A 16,872-nucleotide genomic window follows, 5' to 3' on the forward strand; every position below is an offset into this window, starting at 1 on the left:
CTGCTGCCGCTGCTGCACAATTTCTGTTCTCATCCTGAAGCAAAGTTCTTAACCCGAGGTAATATTTCTGGGTTAGCAGAGTCTGCAACCTGAAGTGTATGTAACCTGAAGCATACGTAACCCGAGGTACCATTGTACAGAAATCTGGGAATTGGGAAGTGAATGGGACATGAGTTGTTCTCACACTGGAAACTCAATGTTCAGTACAGTTTAAGGAACTACTGGATGAGATCCCATGGTCAGAAATACTCAAAGAGAAGGGGGTTTCTTAAAGGTGAAATATTGAAAGCACAAGTGCAGATAATTCCAACAAGAAAGGAAAGTGGGAGGCATCTGAAGAAACCATTATAGCTGCATTTACAGCTGAGCTGAGATGTAAGAAGGGCCTGTATAAGAAATGGAAGCAAGCTGAAATCATGAAGTAGCCAGCAGTGGCAGGGAGAAGGTCAGGCATAACGAGCTCAGGCTTGCATGAGAGGTTAAAAACAATAATAAAAGGTTTTTTTGGCTATGTTCAAAAGAAGAGGAAGAACAAGCAAGCAGTAGGTACTCTGTGTGGAGAAGATGTAAAAGTATAGAAGTGGTGCAGTGTCCAGATCAAGGAAAGTCCTAGTACTGCTCTATTCTGCTTTGGTCAGACCACACCTGGAGTACTGTTCCCAGCTCTGGATGCCACAATTTAAGAAGGATATTGACAAGCTGGAACTATGTGCAGAGGAGGGCAACCAAGGGTCTGGAAGCCAAACCTTATGAGGGAGTTAAGTATGTTCAGTCTTGAAAAGAGGAGACTGGTAGGAGATATGATAGCCATCTTCAAATATCTAAAGGGCTGTCACATGGAAGATTGAGCAAGCTCTTCTTCTGCTCCAGGGGGTAGGACCCAAACCAATGGCTTCAAGTTACAATAAAGGAGATTCTGACTAAACATTGGGAATAACTTTCTGACAGTAAGATCTGTTCGACAATGGAACAGACTCCCTCAGAAGGTGGTGGACTCTCTGTCATTGATACTTTAGTTGAGATTCCTGCATTGCAGGTTGTTAGTCTGGATGACTCTCAAGATCCGCTCCAGCTCTACAATTCTGTGAATTTATTATTCATTTTATTGCAGTGATTTTACAGTTATAGTAACCCTAACTGGTATAATAAAAGTTTCAGACAAAAAAGTAATAAAGCTAGTCCCTCCCACTGCAGCAATGTCCCTGTTATTTTATGGACTTTCCCTTAAAGGCTGTGCATCTCCCTCTTAATCAGTGAAATAGAATAAATCCCCCACCTCTCACAAATGAAAAAAGAAAAAGATCTTTTGATAACGTAAGTGAAAGTTACAAAGCTCAATTTAAGACAAGAGGGAAAAGCAATACTGTCAGCAGCAGGCCATCTCTACACCGCCACAATCTGTATTCCATCAGTGCTAAGATTGTGTCTTGAGGGATGCAGACATTTAGATTCGGCTCCCCACCTTTTCTTAGAATCATAGACTGGCAGAGTTGGAAGATACTCCCAAGGGTCATCTAGTCCAACCCCCTGCAATGTAGGAATCTTTTTGGCCAGCATGTGGCTTAGGCCCACAACCTCAAGATTAAGAGTATCACACTCTACCAACTGAGGTATCCACAGTCTCAGTGGTCAGTCATATCCCTGCTAATCTGAGTAGACATAGATACATACAGCTCTGGCTGTTAGCACCCACTGCTACACATGCAAACAGCTAGATCAGGGCCAAATCAGGTGAATAAAGTGGTAGAGCTACTTTCCTCAGTAAAAGAGCACAGGCAAATTGTTGGGGAAATTAAGAGAACAGAAACACAGGGCCCCAGAGAATTCAACAGAAAGCACATAGTTCCCTTCATACTGATTGCAGCGGTTTTCTTCCCCTTGCAACTCCATGTAAAATGGCAAAACTTCCACTGACACAAAATTGTTCATTTAAAATTATCAAACATTAGGGTTAATATTGTTACTGAAAAGCATAGCTACTTGTATATTTTCCATACACTAGATATAGACTTTTCTAAGCAATGTGAACTGAAATATTTCAGGATTCCCTAGTCCCAATGAAAAATTCTCATCTTTTGAAGGGACAGGCTCACAAGTCATTCACTAGACAAGTAATGCATATATTTGTCCTGTTGTATAAAAAGTACTTTTTGAATACTAAAAGTACACCATAAATTTATTTTACTTTACTTGTTACATTTTATCCTGTCCCATCTCTGATGTTTAGAGGCAATGTACACTGTGCTTGCTCTCTCTGTATGATCCTCACAACACCTTGCAAGTGCGTGGCTGGGGACTTGAACCCTGGTCATTCTAACTACTAAACCAGAAACAGCCAACTCAGTGGCCTCCACATGATGCTGGACTACAACTCCCACCATCCTTGCCATTGGCCATGCTAGCTGGAGCTGACAGGATTTGGAGTACAGTGGTACCTCAGGTTAAGTACTTAATTCATTCCGGAGGTCTGTTCTTAACCTGAAACTGTTCTTAACCTGAAGCACCACTTTAGTTAATGGGGCCTCCTGCAGCTGCTGCACCGCTGCTGCACAATTTCTGTTCTCATCCTGAAGCAAAGTTCTTAATCTGAGGTAATATTTCTGGGTTAGTGGAGTCTGTAACCTGAAGCGTATGTAACCTGAAGCATATGTAACCCAAGGTACCACTGTATATCTAACAAAATGTGGAAGGTTCCGTGTTGACTATCCCTGCACTACATTGTGCTGGAGGCAGTTTGCTTCTAAATAGTGTACTGTAATGTGCTTGAAACCACAGGAATTGAGAGTAGTGTTGCGCTCAGGTCCTGTTTACATGTTTCCCATTGGCATGTGGTTGGCCACTGCAAGAATAGGATACTGGACCAGAACAGGTAATTGGTCTATTATGATGATGATACTCTGCATGTGTGTGTTTTAAAACTCTGCTACCATTCCTGAAGGATGTAAGAACAGGAATACTAGAAGTTGCCTTATTCTGAGACAAACCACTGGCCCATCAAGCTCAGAAGTGTCTACCGTGACTGGCAATGATTCTCAGGCAAGAGACTTCCCCACCAAAAGGGAGCCAACTCCGGAGCGCCAAAGTCCCTTCACCTTCCCCAAACAAAATATTTGAGGGTGCTAGCACCCCCCAGTTGATGGGCAAACGTTGTGGTTGCACGCCATCTATTATGCAGGGCAGTGTTTACCTGTCCCGCCCCCCCCCAAAAAAATATTCAGGCTGGCAGCCCTGTTCCCAACCCGATCTGGAGATGCTGGCCAAAGAGGATGCAGTACTACTGTGTTACGACCCTTCCCCTTAAGTTTCCAGGTACAGCAGGTACCTAAAACCGCCGACGCCCATGATCAGTCCTGCTGACTTTGGGAAGGGCGCCATCCTACCTAGTGGTTCCACCTCTTCCCCTCCCCGCACCTTGTCATAGTACCAAAGAACCCGAAAATTAAGACCCTGCGGCGCGCGTGCTGGCACACACATACACACGTATGTAAGTCTAACCCGCGCCGACCCGACCCCGGCGGCAATTTTGCAGGCTCCAGAAATGCAGCCACTTCTGGGGAGGGTCCCCGCGGACTTCGCAGCCTCCTGGAAGCCCCGCCCCCTCTGGACCCCGAGGTCACAATCTGCAGGCGCTCGCGCAAACAACCCAGACCGCGGAACGGCTGTGTGTGTCGCGCGCGCGCGCGGTGGAGAAACGTCGCCCCCTTCTCCACCCCCCACCCCCGCCCAACCGCGACCCTTCGCCTCAAGCCTGCGCTGCCACCGCCGTCGCGGGGGGTGGGGGTGGTGAGAACGGAAAAGATGGGAAAGAGGGGGGAAATAATTTCTCTCAAATATATAGAGTTACACACATTACGCCCTCTCCTCCCCTTCGTCAGCTGAACCCCGCCGCGAACCCGAAGTCCGCCCCTCACTCACCCTCTCTGGACGCTACAGCCGCGGACATGTCCTCTCGCGAGCTTTGGCGGCGAGAGTTTACAAAAGTCGAGTGAGAGGAGGAGGTGGTGGGGGGGTGAGAGGGGAGAGCACGGTGCGCGAGAGAGCCGGTGGGGGGGGGTGCGTTGGTGGGCGTGGCGGGGAGACCCAGCGCGCTCGGCTGATTGGGCGTCGGTTCAGCGCAGAAGCGCCAAGCAGGCAAAGGTGTTTGCGGAGGGGAAGGCACGCGACGCTCCCTCGCGCTAAAACCGTTGGCTTTCCTCGGGGAGAGGGGGGTGGGGAGAGAGCTACCCTTGGCGCCACCTCTTCCATCCGGGTGTTTTCCCACCTTTTTTCACCCCCCCCCCACCCTTTCCCACCTCCTGCTTCTTTTGTAACTTTCTGAGGCGAGTTGGCACAAGTTGCGCGAAGTTGCCAGTAATGCCAGCCGGAGCCACCTCATACTTGGGAAGCTTCTTTAAAGCGTTTCCTTCCTTCCTCACGAAACAAAAATGCGTATAAACGAAATGTTTAGGGAGCGCGCGAGGAAAGGCTTGCGGCACCTTAAAAGGCACAAGCTGCAGCCCCTAACCCCGTTTACCTGGGAGAGAGCAGCATTGAATTTAAAAGGATGTACAATAAAGGGAGGAAATGTAACGAACAAACAAACAACGGTTCACAGCCATTACCTCATAACTTTCTCATAAGACTACACAGTGAATTCGATGTTAAAGGGGGGGACTTTTTATTTCATATTTGATGTTAAAGGGGGGGCTTTTTATTTCATATTTCTTAACTGGATTGTTATTTTAACTTCATAATAAAAGTTTTGAAAACTTAAAAAACTAACAGAATTTCTTTTTCACCAGACCTGGTTAGGATTGCGCTTTAAGAGATTTATTTGGCTGTGTAGCCAACAGTCCTACCAGGAGTAGACCCACTGAAATTAATGGGCTGTGTCCATTAATTTCAATGGGTCTCCTCTGAGTAGGACTGGCATTGGCTCTCTCCTGTTGCGGCAGATGCTCTGGTGGCCTCAGGACCTTGCTTCAGGGCAGAAAAATAGATGCCGCAAATCTTTCAAAAGTGCTACAAACCTGCACATGCTCAGGGTCACATACTGTAAATTAGTTGCCTCCTCTTTCCCCTTCCTGTTTTAATCCACAGTCAGTGCAGTTAAAGGTGAAATTTTCCTCCAGCCTTCATATTTTCATAAATCTATGCGGTTAGCACACTTTCAAGCAGCAAAATTTTCCTATTGTTAACCATCATCGAGACAGGAAATGCTGTGCCTAATGAATTCCTTCCTGTCACACAGATGTTACAAAGGTGTTTGAGACCTTGCCAGAAATCAGTGGCTGTCTTATCTGTGATACTTTGGTTTTAAGATACTTTGGTTTTAAGATACTTTGGTTTTAAGATACTTTTGGTTTTAATTGCTATCTGTGATAGCAATTGTACAAATCTAAGGGTTGTTTGATTGTTAATTTTTAAAAGCATGGTGGTCAAGGGTCTGCCATTATTTACTTACATTTATATCCTGTATTTCTTTTGTCATGCAATCCAACGGAGTGTGTTGTAAATGTTGGGCACTTTATTTTTAAAATCAAATAGCCATTTCACTTGGCTACAAATACATATATGAATTTGAGTTGGTTATTTGCTTAGCTCCAATACCCAGCCTATATCCTCCATTTCTCACCTTTCCTGTCACAAAAGTTGGATACCCCCACTCTTTGCAATATTCCAGGCAGTTCCAGGCACTCACACAGGGTCGATGTTCTCTTGGAAAATTTAACGCATGGCAGAAACTGTTGTAGCTTTAAGAAGTATTATTTATTCACATATTTCCACCTACAGTCGACATGGAGAGAGTCCAGATCTTACATGTTCATTTCAAGAGGAGTTTGTTCCCCACAGCAGTGCAGCACTGGAGTCAAAGGCATCTCTCCCAGCCAGTCCAAGATCAATCACTCCCTTTTTTCTCCCCCTTGTTCCCAGCACACCTTGCTAAAGACACTCTTTTCCTGTTTCTTCACACTCAGTTACTCTGGCAGTCTGCTCAGGCCCAAGATTGCTCTCAGGTGGGCCATCAACATCTTTTGTCATGTTAATGCCTCTATCCCAGGTGGAAAGCAAGCTTAGCCTGTATTTTGCCCACTCGCCTGCAATCTTCCCTTCAGTACTCCAAATAATCAAAATCCTACCATTTTTAAATTTCTATGGTTTAAGAACCCTCTATAACAGTATTTACTGCATTTTAAACACCTGCCCACTCCTCCACAGAGCTGGGGTTCTTCCCCTTTGATTATTATTTTTTTTTAGGTTGTTTAGGCTAAGAGATCGTGAACTTCTTTTGGTTACCAGCAATGAAACCCCACCCATGTTTGTTCAGAGGTAAATCCTATTGAGATGGATGCAATAATAGTGGATTTATTCTGCTTTAGGTTTTTCTACAGTGTTTCCCCAGTGCTACCACATTATTATTATCTGGAGGGACAGCAGCATAGCACAAGCAAGTCTAAAAATAAAATATGTGATACGGAATATGCAGTGATTGGAAATGAAACAGAGTCACCACCCCAAATGTTTACAAGCTCAAACAATATTGAAAGTGGGGTTGCGTGTTACTTCCCCAAAAGCATGATGAGCACAAATCACAATGAATACACAATAAAAAGGACGTCTGGAAGGGATCTTAGCTACTAGGATACAAAGCATTTTGTTACAGATCCCCACTTGTACATCTGTTTCAGACCAAAGAACCCCCAAAGTGGTGTGTTCCTGATGGAAAATGCAGTTGAATTTAGCATTAGTTATGCTGACAAACTATGTGCAAGAGCTTGAAGAAAATGTCCAGAGGAAAGCAGCCAGATTAGTTTAGCATTTCTGTAAACAAAAGTATTACCATTGAGTCTCCTTTAAGTCCTTAACAATTGTGTTTTTCCAAAAATAATCATAAGAAAATAACCTGACTTTATTGCAGAACTAAACGGGCTTCTCAAAAGAAAGTATGGAGCCAGTTTCCAGTTTCCAAAACCAAAATCAAGATAAAAGGTGTATTATTAGATCTCAGAAAAAGAAACCATACATATGGAATGGGGAAATGTTCCATGAGTGTTTTACCCTGGAGTATATCTAATTAGGCAATCCCATTTTCTAATCCTTGCCAAAGATGGTATAGCATCCTGGTCCTTTTGTTTCTTTTTATTCACAAATACTACCCAAAAAAAGTTGGGTGGGAGGAGATGCATACATTTAAAGCACATAAAGAAAAGCACTAGATAAAAGTGTGGCACTGATAATACTACTAATGGATATCCTGTGTTTCTGGTTGCTGGGCAGCCAACTTGAGAGTCCAGGAGGTTTTAAGTGCTCCTGATCCTGAATATATTATTTTCTATATAACTTCTCCCTGCACTGAAGAATTTTATAGGAGATTTTAAATGTAATCAGAAACATTGGAACCTGCACTCAGTTTCATAATGAGCTGGGCTAGATTGGAACCTCATCGTCACAGTGACCATGTAAACATACACTACCCTCAAATCCAGAGCTGCAATGGCCACTTTTTGAATCAATACAAGTTTGGTGGCTCTCTCAGGGTCCAATGGTGGGTAAGCAGGCAAGGTTGACTTCCCACCCTCATAATTTATATTGAAAGCTCCCTGGGGACAGAGAGATCTTTTTTATTTTTGTTTACAGAAGTCTGTTAAACTCTGTAAATGTGTGTTGATGGTGCTGAATAAGAATAATAAATGAGGAGCTGGATATTGCACCTCACAGTAGGAAGCATGGGTACATGGAAGCAAAGACATCATTTTGGACATTCTACAGAAGAGTGTGAATCCATCCAGATCAGGAGAGAGAGACTGGCTAGTTTAGCGCTGTCTTTGGGCATCCCAATGGGGCCAGAATCTACTCTCAATTTTTTTGATACAGGTTTTCTCTTCATGTCTGTGGCTGGGTGATCAACACTCTGAGCAGTCTTTCAAGTTCCATGATTTGTAAGCAGCAATGAGCTCAGTTGCAGCCACACTAGAACTGAAGTTGATGCAACAGGGACCAACTAGCAAGAACTTGAAAGGGTGTCTGCCTGCAGTCAAGTTCAAAAAGTTAATGAGCAAGTTCAGAACCTCCAGCCTGCTTCACAATTGGTCAAACCAGCTCAGAACCTCATTGTCATAGCAACCATGAAAAGATTACATGATCATAGTGACCATGGAAAGTTTTCCTGGGTTCTAGAGCTGCAATTACCACTTTTTGAATCAATATATTGTTACAAAAGCCCAGTGCCAGTCCTTCTCTCTGCCAAGCCATGGAAAGAGCACATGGGATCTCAGACGCTCACACAGGGTCTGTGTCCCTTTGGAGAACAGAAGACACAATGGAGGCTGCCATGCTTTAAGAAATAGGGTTTACTCATCTATTTACACCTTCAGTCTGCATGGAGAGAGTCCAAATCTTACAGCATGGCCCAAGCATTAATCAAAACCCTGGCAGTTGCTAATTTATAGGCTTTACTCCAAATCTCTAACAATATGTATGCTAGCTCTCACAGGGTCCATTGGTGGTTAATTAGGCAAGTGTCCTGAACCCCTAGCCTACCTGGAAGCAAGTCAGTATGTCAAGTCCCCAGACCAGGGTCAATCCACATGTCCAAACCGAAGCAGTCCAACAGAGATCTTGAAGCATCAAAGCCAAGATCTATCAACATGCTGCCTTTTTTTATACTTTGCATGCTGATTGCAGCATCTGGGCTTGATGAGGCATGTGATTCTCACCTGTTCCAAGCCTACTCCAGCTGAGGAATCACACACCTTCTCCCAGAGCTAGCAAGCCCCACCTGGCCAGCTAGGGAGCTGGGCTGTGGGCCATTGCCTGCCTTAGTCTCCTGGAGCACCACTCCTGCTGCTCCCTATGCCTTAGAGCCCGCTGTGTTCATGGGGACAGGGGCCCCTCTGGCTCTGGTGATGGGTCCTGTGGCTCTGGGTCCTGTGCACTGGCCCCCATCCCCTCGTCATCCTCTATCACCCTGTGAGTACTTCCTACTACACCAACGTCTCCTTCCCCATCCCCAGCTTGCCCCGGTGTGTCCCAGTCCCAGCTACACCTCTCACTAGGATCCTCTTTCTCCTTCCTGTTGTCCTGCCAGTTCATGACAGCAAGGTTGCCACCTGGAGTAGACAAGACATTGGGGACCAATATTAGTGGTCAGGGAAAGCCTGTGTCTCCTGTTTATTTAAAGTGTTTAATCATGTGCTTCAGCTGAAAACATTTCCCAGAGTAACTTGCAAATGTAACTGATCAGCAGTCACTGACCTCATTTAAAAGACACAGCATGGAAGGAAAAGAGGTTGGGATGGAGGAAGAAACAACAACAAAAGCAAACTTGTCACTGTTTCTAATTACTCCAGGAGTAACCCTCCAGATGTTGGACTATAGCCCCTGCATGGCCAATGGTCATGGTATGATGGGAGTTGTAGCCCAGAACATTTGGAGGGCACCACATTAGATATCTTAGAATAAATAGACATCAGACAGGGCTGGATATTTGCTTCAAACACAGCTTTAGAGATTCCACAAATAACAAGAGGGAGAGGCAACAAAGTATTGCTGTGTGGAATGCTGCTGTTTAGAATCCCATCCATTCCACCAACAACCACCACTCATTTTCTACACAAAATAGTCAGCATTCTGTGTCCACTGAGCAATCTTCATCATACTGTTTTTGGTGTACCTCCCACTCCTATTTTTTAATATTTCTGAAAGTCTTGGAGTTCCACCAACCCTACTGATACCTCCGCTCATGTGTATGTGTGTGGTACTCTTGGCTACACAAGGAGCGGCGCTCACAGCCTGAACATTGGAAATAGAAGGAATGATATCAAAAGAAAAATGTTCTCTGGTTATAGGGATGGGGGAGAAATTCTATTCAGTTCACATCTGAAGGCAAACTTGTCTAATTCTGCACTTCTAATTCTGAAAGGATATGCAAACAGAGACAAAACTGTCATTTGAAATTAGCTTATTAGAATTTTGCAACGCGGTTCTCCAGCCAAGTAATATGTATGAAAACGCACATGCTAGGGTAAAATGTGCATATAAAGGCACACATTAGCAACAATAACATACAAAAATGCATGTTAGGTTGAAATGCTTTGCAAAAAATGTGTATATTAGACAAAACCGCATATAAAAATGTATACAGTATATAGTAGGATACATTCACACAAAAAGGCTGAAGAATTTTAATGGGAACTTGAAAACAAAAATTGCAAACTGGTATGGAAACATGGGCATAACCAGAATTTTTGTTGGGGGGCAGGCCTTTTGTTGGGGGGGGGGAGAACCTCAGGTTGCTATTTATTTTAATTGATTTTTATTGATTATGAGGGACAGCTGCCCCCTCTTGGCTACACCCATGTATGGAAATGTAGGGATCTAAACGTAGGACTGGAAAAATGAGAAACTGAAGAAACCAAAATGCATGAGATTCTTCTATGCCAACTGATTAATGTTAGGAGGTGCTCCAAATAAATCTAAATCAATCAAAAAATACTTGTAAAAGAAAGTATAGAGAGTGATATCCAATGATGTGTGACTGGATTTCCCTTCTCTCTTCTATCCTCTGCAGCCCCCCAAATTGTTCTGCAGGGTCCCCACCCCTGCCTTTGCAGCAGATTTGGTCAACATGTGGGGGGCTGCAGGGAAGAGCAATCCCATGGAAGTAGCAGAAATCCATGCAGAACTGAGTATCACTCAGGTCACTGGAACATGATAATAATGGAAATACATTTTATAACAGCCAGGATACCAGGGGAAAAGAAGTTCAAATACTTTGAGGTTTAGTTTACTTTAAGTACAACTCTGGTGCCAAACTTTTTTTTTTAATGAACAGCTTTTATATCTTCTTTCTCAGCTGCATTGAAAGGCTTTGCATGGAGGCTTTAGCAAAACGAAGAGAACACTCAGTCCTAGCAACAAAATGAAAAACAGAACAAGCATCCTAAGAGAAAACTAAGCCCAGTTTACCCCTCGGATATACAGCTCTAACATTTTTTTAGCTGTCACTCCTCTAGTGGTGCTATAGTACTCCCCCCCCTTGTTTTTTTTTTTTTAGTGTGGCATCTTATCCAGCGTGAATTCAATCCAGTTTGCTGTCTAGATGAACTTGGACTGCAGTTGTTTTCATAGTGACCAATCAGGATGTTGGTAACTGGCCCAGTCCGGATTTCACTGTTAGACACGACAGGTTGACATTGTTCAGAAGAGATGAGTTATGAAGCTTTTATCACATCTTTTTAGCTTGCCATCTGCTATTAATAGCAAAGATGTTTTCCCTGTTCTAACTCCACAAAGATTATAAAGTAACCACTCACATGGGAGGCATTTTTCAATCTATTTAATATATGAACAGAAAGTGTTATTGGCACATTTTTTTGACCAGCTCAACATAGTTAGAAGGAGGAACACAAGCAATTGCAGCAACTGGCCATCAGCAGTCTCTGAATATAAAATAATCTCATCTAATGCACTGGACTATAGGCAGTCCTATAAGTATTTAAATTCAGAGTGGGGCTGCAAGTCTGCTTCTAGTTAGAGTAAGGCTAAGTTACACAGTCACTGCATCAGAGCTCCCAGTTGGACATACTTGCAAGTACATAGGAACACCAGAAGCAGTCTTCTACAAAGTCAGACCATTAGTCCATCTAACTTAATCTTGTCTACACTGACTGGCAGCAGCTCTCCAGGGTTTCAAGCAGGGAGTCTTTCCCAGCCCTATAGGGAGATGCTGAGAACTGCAACTGGGACCTTCTGTATTCAAAGCAGATACTCTACCACTGAGTGACGACCTTTCCCTAAAATAGTTGTGTAGTGGACAAGTCCAGTGTTAGCACAAGGCATGTTCGGGCAGGTGCTGGACACCTGCCATCCCCCTCACACATGAAGAGATATTGGCACTATGGGGCTGAGCAGCTTCTGACTGCCATCTTGAATTTGTCCCCAATACCCCAGAAATAGGGACGTCCTAAGTAAAAGCAGGACATTCCAGGATCAAATCAGAAACCAGGACGGCTTCTGTAAATCTGGGTCTGTCCCTGGAAAATTGGGGCCCTTGGAGGGTCTGCATTCTGACATGAGGAGAGGTGCAAAGAGCATATCTCTGGGGCAAACATGGCGGTAGCTGAGGTAGTATAAGTTTCCTCCACCCCACCTGATGGGGATAGCTGATGAAGAGGGCACTCACACACCATTGTGTGGTCCTCTTTTTCTGCTCTTTTAGGTGTGACAGCCATTTTATGTTATGTTACATATCCCACTATGGGCATTTTGCATTGTATTACATCCCCACGACAGCCATTTTGTGACTGGTACCCATTCTCAAAATTCCCAAAGGCCCCAACAGGCCCCCCAAGAGTGGTGACCCTTTACCCAGCTGAATGGCATTGTACTTCACAGGCCAGCCACATGCATAACTGCATTAATTTATTTATTTTTAAGTATTTGTACTCCTTTTCTTCCACAGGATTTGCTCTTGAGAAATGTCACTGGGGAAGCTGCCTTAAATCAACAACAGTTCTTACACACCAGCAGGCGTGACTTCTCTGCGCTGGTAATATGAGACTTTGCCTGTATCTATGAAAATGACGCCTGGAAACGTAAGCTAAGAACAACTCCTGCTTTATATATAGAAACTGTTTTATTTGCAGACCAGACCCAGAATAAATAGTGAGGTAATTTTTAAGAGGAACCCAGAGCTGTAGTCTGTTAATGTTAACCAAACAATGGAACACAGTTTTGCCTCTTGATTTCTGGAAGACATTCATTATCGGAAGACTAGTAGCCTCTTGTTGAAGGCAGTGCCTTTTGCATTTATAGTATGAGTCACAATACTTTCTCTTTGAGGTTCTTCCAGAACACTTTCTGCGTCCTGATCCTATGCAGTGGGAAGGAAGCCCCACTGAGTCCAACAGGGCTTACTCAAAAGAAAGTGTTCTTAAGCGGGACCTGCAAGAACATGTTGCAGCATGAGGTTCCTGTTCAGGAGTTTGAGAGAAGCCAACCATGTCCTTTTACAGGAAACTCCATTCCATTTCCCCTCCTCAATTAATTTTGAATCAAACGAACAAATGTACATAAGGGGGAGAAATAAAGAAACAAACAGAAAAAGAGCTCTTCTGGATCTCACCAAAGGTGAGGACAACTTGGGGAATGGGAAGACCTTGAGAATTTTTGTGGTATGTATTAAAAAGAGGAGGCCTATAGAATAATGCAAACCAAACCAAAAGCATAGCTGTCAACTTCTCCCTTTTATTGCGAGGAATCCTATTCGGAATAAGGGAATTTCCCTTAAAAAAAGGGGAAAGTTGACAGCTATGCAAAAGTAATGTTTGGAATCCTACAGCACACTGTGTGTGTGTGTCATTATTTAGACCATCTATTATGCAAGTTGAAGTGGATCATTCTTTTCCATTGAAAAGCTGATCTTGTGCTTAAACGTTCCTCTCTTCAGACCTGTGGATTTGCAGATGCAGGTCCCTACAGTGGGATGCTTCCTCCCCTCCTCTCCTTTTTTCCCCTTTGGCCTTTGGGATGTGCCAACTCCTATTATTAGGCTTTGTTGGCCCTGCCCATTTGTCATGGTTCTACACCAGCTGAAGCGGGAGAAAAGGGGAGGGCAATAAATAAGCAGCCCCCATTTGAACAGGACTAGTGTATCACTGCTTCCAAGTGCTGTCCTCCTGCCTTCATTCAGTGTACAGAGGGTAGGTACATCTTCAAGATGCTGTGTTGTTCCTAACTATTAAGGAGAAACAAGGACTGTGTTATGAGTTAGATTAATGGTCTCAGTTTTGTTTTTAGTGTGCTATTGCAATATTTAGCAAGGCTCTGTGGGCTGGTGGGAGCACGACACACACTCGGTGGGAGCTTTAAATAGAAGGGGACGACTAGGATTCTGAACAATCCTCCTACTAGAGAGTCAAATTTAACAGGGGCTAGCCTTGAGATCTTTGTATTACAAGGACCATGATCTGGTTAAAGCAGGGGTGGGGAAGCTGTGCTTCCCCAGCTGCTGTTAGACTGCATCTCTCTCATCCCTGAACAAGGTGGCTGGGGCTGATGGTCTGAGAGTCCAATAGCATGTCTGACTTTTGAGATCTTGGTGGAGGAATGAATCCCTAGGAGTTCTAGTTGATTCTGCATGCATTAGCGTACACACAGACAAATGGTTCTAAAGGGCAAGAAGTGTTCTCAGTGGTCAAACCCTAGTCATAGAAGTCTTTGATCTCATAAAGTTTGACGGAGCCCATCTCTTTATGTGCCTTACTGGATAGCAAATACTTTTTTTGTAGGGCGACAAGCTTTTGTTTTGTCTTTTGTATCTCCTGTTTGAGCTTTTTAAAAATGTAAGTTGCCCTGCATGGTATCATCTTAAGGCGGAAGGGCCGTTTCCCATTCTCTTAAATGCAGGAGAGCGTAAGATCAATTAAAAGTGTTGTAGCACATTAAAATCAAGACAAATTTATCATGGCACTTCATCAAGTGCACGAGGTGTTGCACACAGGCTCTAGGTGCTGTACCCCTGCTCACATTTCTCCCCAGCTCCACCAACCTCCACCTCCCAGTACCCCAAACCCCACCACTTGATTCCCTTAGACAAGGGATCATTTCCACCTTGCAGGCCAGCTTTGACAGGTGGGTTGGGCAACGCACCTGTGAATCACATGGCATCACTGTGATATTACACAATTATCAGGTGGATTGGCCTGCACACCTGTCAAGAGCCTCCTCTTGCCACAGCTGCTCATACCAACACCATTTCTGTCTCAGCAGTTGAGTGCAATGAAGATGCAAGTAGCAGGCAATGGCATCAGAGCAGGATGGTTGTGGGGGAGCTGCTCTGTCTCACCTATTACTCTGCAGCTTACCTGGCCCACTGGCCCACCTGCTTGTCTGCCCACCTCCATCTTGCAGAACAAGAGATTTGGCACTACTTTGCATAAAAGTCACGACCTTTTTCTACAGCAAAATGCTGTTTATTCCCAAGGAAATGGATTTACCGTCAAGGCAGTCGTGATGGTGCTATGATTTGGGGCGAGTTAAAATGCAAAACTGCACATGCTCCGGACATTTCCTCCTTTTATATGAAGACAGGACACAGATCATCCTTCTGTTCCTGACCATAGTTACTGAATATTAATGCAAGTATTAAAAAATAATAATCCTGTTAAACACAGGGAACTCGTCAAAAAACAATGAGTCTTGTAGTACCTTAAAAGAGCAACACATTTTATTGTGGTATAAGTTCTGAAAAGGAGAAATCTGCAAATATATACCATTTGGAGGGTACTCAAAATTGTAAGAAATTCAGGGTTATTACAACATAGAATTAAAAATCCACAGAAATATTCCGCTAGGAATAACATGTCCTCTAGCCCCAAGTGGATATCTTTCAACTCCCAAGTTTACATTTTTGTTTGATTTCAACTAAAGCCAAAATATTTCACAGATAATTTAAATGTTTTGACCAGGAGTGCATGTGTGCAGAGTAGGGATGGGGAGTCTGTTTCAATGGGTCCAAGAATTAAATGTTTAATGACTACCACACAGGCAATTTTTGCAGACTGGATTGTGGGCTAAAAATAAAGACAACACTCAAAGACGCGTGCTGCTCCTTGTATGTCCCTGCAGTCTTCCAAGAATGAAAGATGGAGAAGCCCCAACTCTTTAGTTCCTAATCAAAATACTAAAAGGCAGGCATGATCCTTACCCAACTTCATTTAGAGGAAGAATGGAAAGATCAGTCAATTCCTGTTCTATCAGTTTCTAATTTTACAATCTTAAATCCAGTTCTTCACATTTTTGCAACAATGTGTGATTTAAAAACAAAACAAAACAAAAAAAACAAAAAGCCCTCTTGAAAATCCATCAGCATCTTAGGGCAAATTTCTCCTAATGCATTTGTATGCCATTTTGACTAACATATACATTCCTTACAAGAATCTTCCCTAATATAATGCATTTTTGTATGTTATTTTCATGAATACATTCATCGTTATGCATACTGTCCCCTGATATGCAATGTTTTTGGTAAACTTTGCTTGATTGGAGAACTGCATCACAAATTTCAGATAAGTGTGAATTTTGAAGGATGGCTGTGTTTTGGTTCTCATCTTGTTTCAGGATGTGTGAATTAGGTAGCTTTGCCTTTCAGTGCAAAATGGATCAAATTTCTCTTCCATCCCTAGTTCAGATAGGCTTCATATAAAAATAGTATACCTGTCTGAACTTGCCCAGGCCTTAAAACTGGAAATTTCACATTTTGGTATTTGCAATTAAAATTGGAAACTACACATGACCTTAACTGCAGAGTTCTGCACTCCCTAGTTTTCCTCTGACACACACAAACTGCAAATGCAAGACACTTATTCTGGATGAGGATGGTGTGTGTGTGTGTGTGTGTGTGTGTGTGTATGTGTGTTAAGGTGGATATAAGCTATTGTCCCTCTTGCAATCCCTAATCAACTGAGGCTCTTTGTTCCTGCAATCTGTAATGCCAAAAATTCCCTTTCAAGCAAATTAAATGAGAATTGATTTTTTGTAACAGAAAAAAGCAAACCACAGACCACTGACCAATTGCATCTGGAACAGCTCCTATTTGTTGATTGCTAGCAACATCCTTCCAAAGGAATGCTAGACCAGGCAGACCTCGGTCTGATCTGCAAGGTGCTGGCTAGGTTCTTAACTACGACAGCAGACTTTGGATTGTTTAAACACCAATCAGTAATGCCATAATTGTTAAAGGATTCTGAGATTTGCTTTGTGAATACAAAAGCAGGAGCTGCCGCAAAACACTGCAGGGTGAGTGCTGCTGTTCAGGATTCCAGCCCCACCCACCTGTCAGCTAGCATTCACAGTCCCCCTATTGGGTTGTCTCCCCCCCCCCCCCCATTT

At 43.5% G+C, this 16,872-nt stretch overlaps 1 protein-coding gene and 1 long non-coding RNA gene across 8 annotated transcripts in view; one reads left to right on the forward strand and one right to left on the reverse strand.

Annotated features, from left to right (window-relative positions):
• MRTFB (myocardin related transcription factor B) overlaps positions 1-8,622 on the reverse strand; it is a 104,433-nt gene extending 95,811 nt beyond the window's left edge. Inside the window, exon 1 of one of the 6 annotated variants that reach the window (XM_080981807.1) lies at positions 8,521-8,622. In XM_080981807.1, coding sequence (XP_080837933.1) covers positions 8,521-8,607 — 87 coding nt within the window. In that variant the 5' untranslated portion in view covers positions 8,608-8,622. Of the gene's footprint in view, positions 1-3,411; positions 3,534-3,915; positions 4,042-8,520 lie in introns of those variants that run through there. The other 5 variants (XM_080981811.1, XM_080981810.1, XM_080981815.1 and 2 more) reach the window with 5 other exon arrangements.
• Positions 4,198-16,858, forward strand: LOC308463456. 2 transcript variants are annotated; one of them, XR_013979588.1, is made up of 3 exons: positions 4,198-4,319; positions 12,443-12,575; positions 15,529-16,858. It is a non-coding gene; the product is annotated as an uncharacterized lncRNA (long non-coding RNA). The 2 variants fall into 2 exon arrangements; XR_013979589.1 differs by lacking the exon at positions 4,198-4,319 and adding an exon at positions 5,359-6,309.
• Positions 16,859-16,872: the final 14 nt, after the last annotated feature.

Source organism: Podarcis pityusensis (assembly GCF_964106645.2).
Source record: "Podarcis pityusensis genome assembly, chromosome: 14".
NCBI lineage: Eukaryota > Metazoa > Chordata > Lepidosauria > Squamata > Lacertidae > Podarcis > Podarcis pityusensis.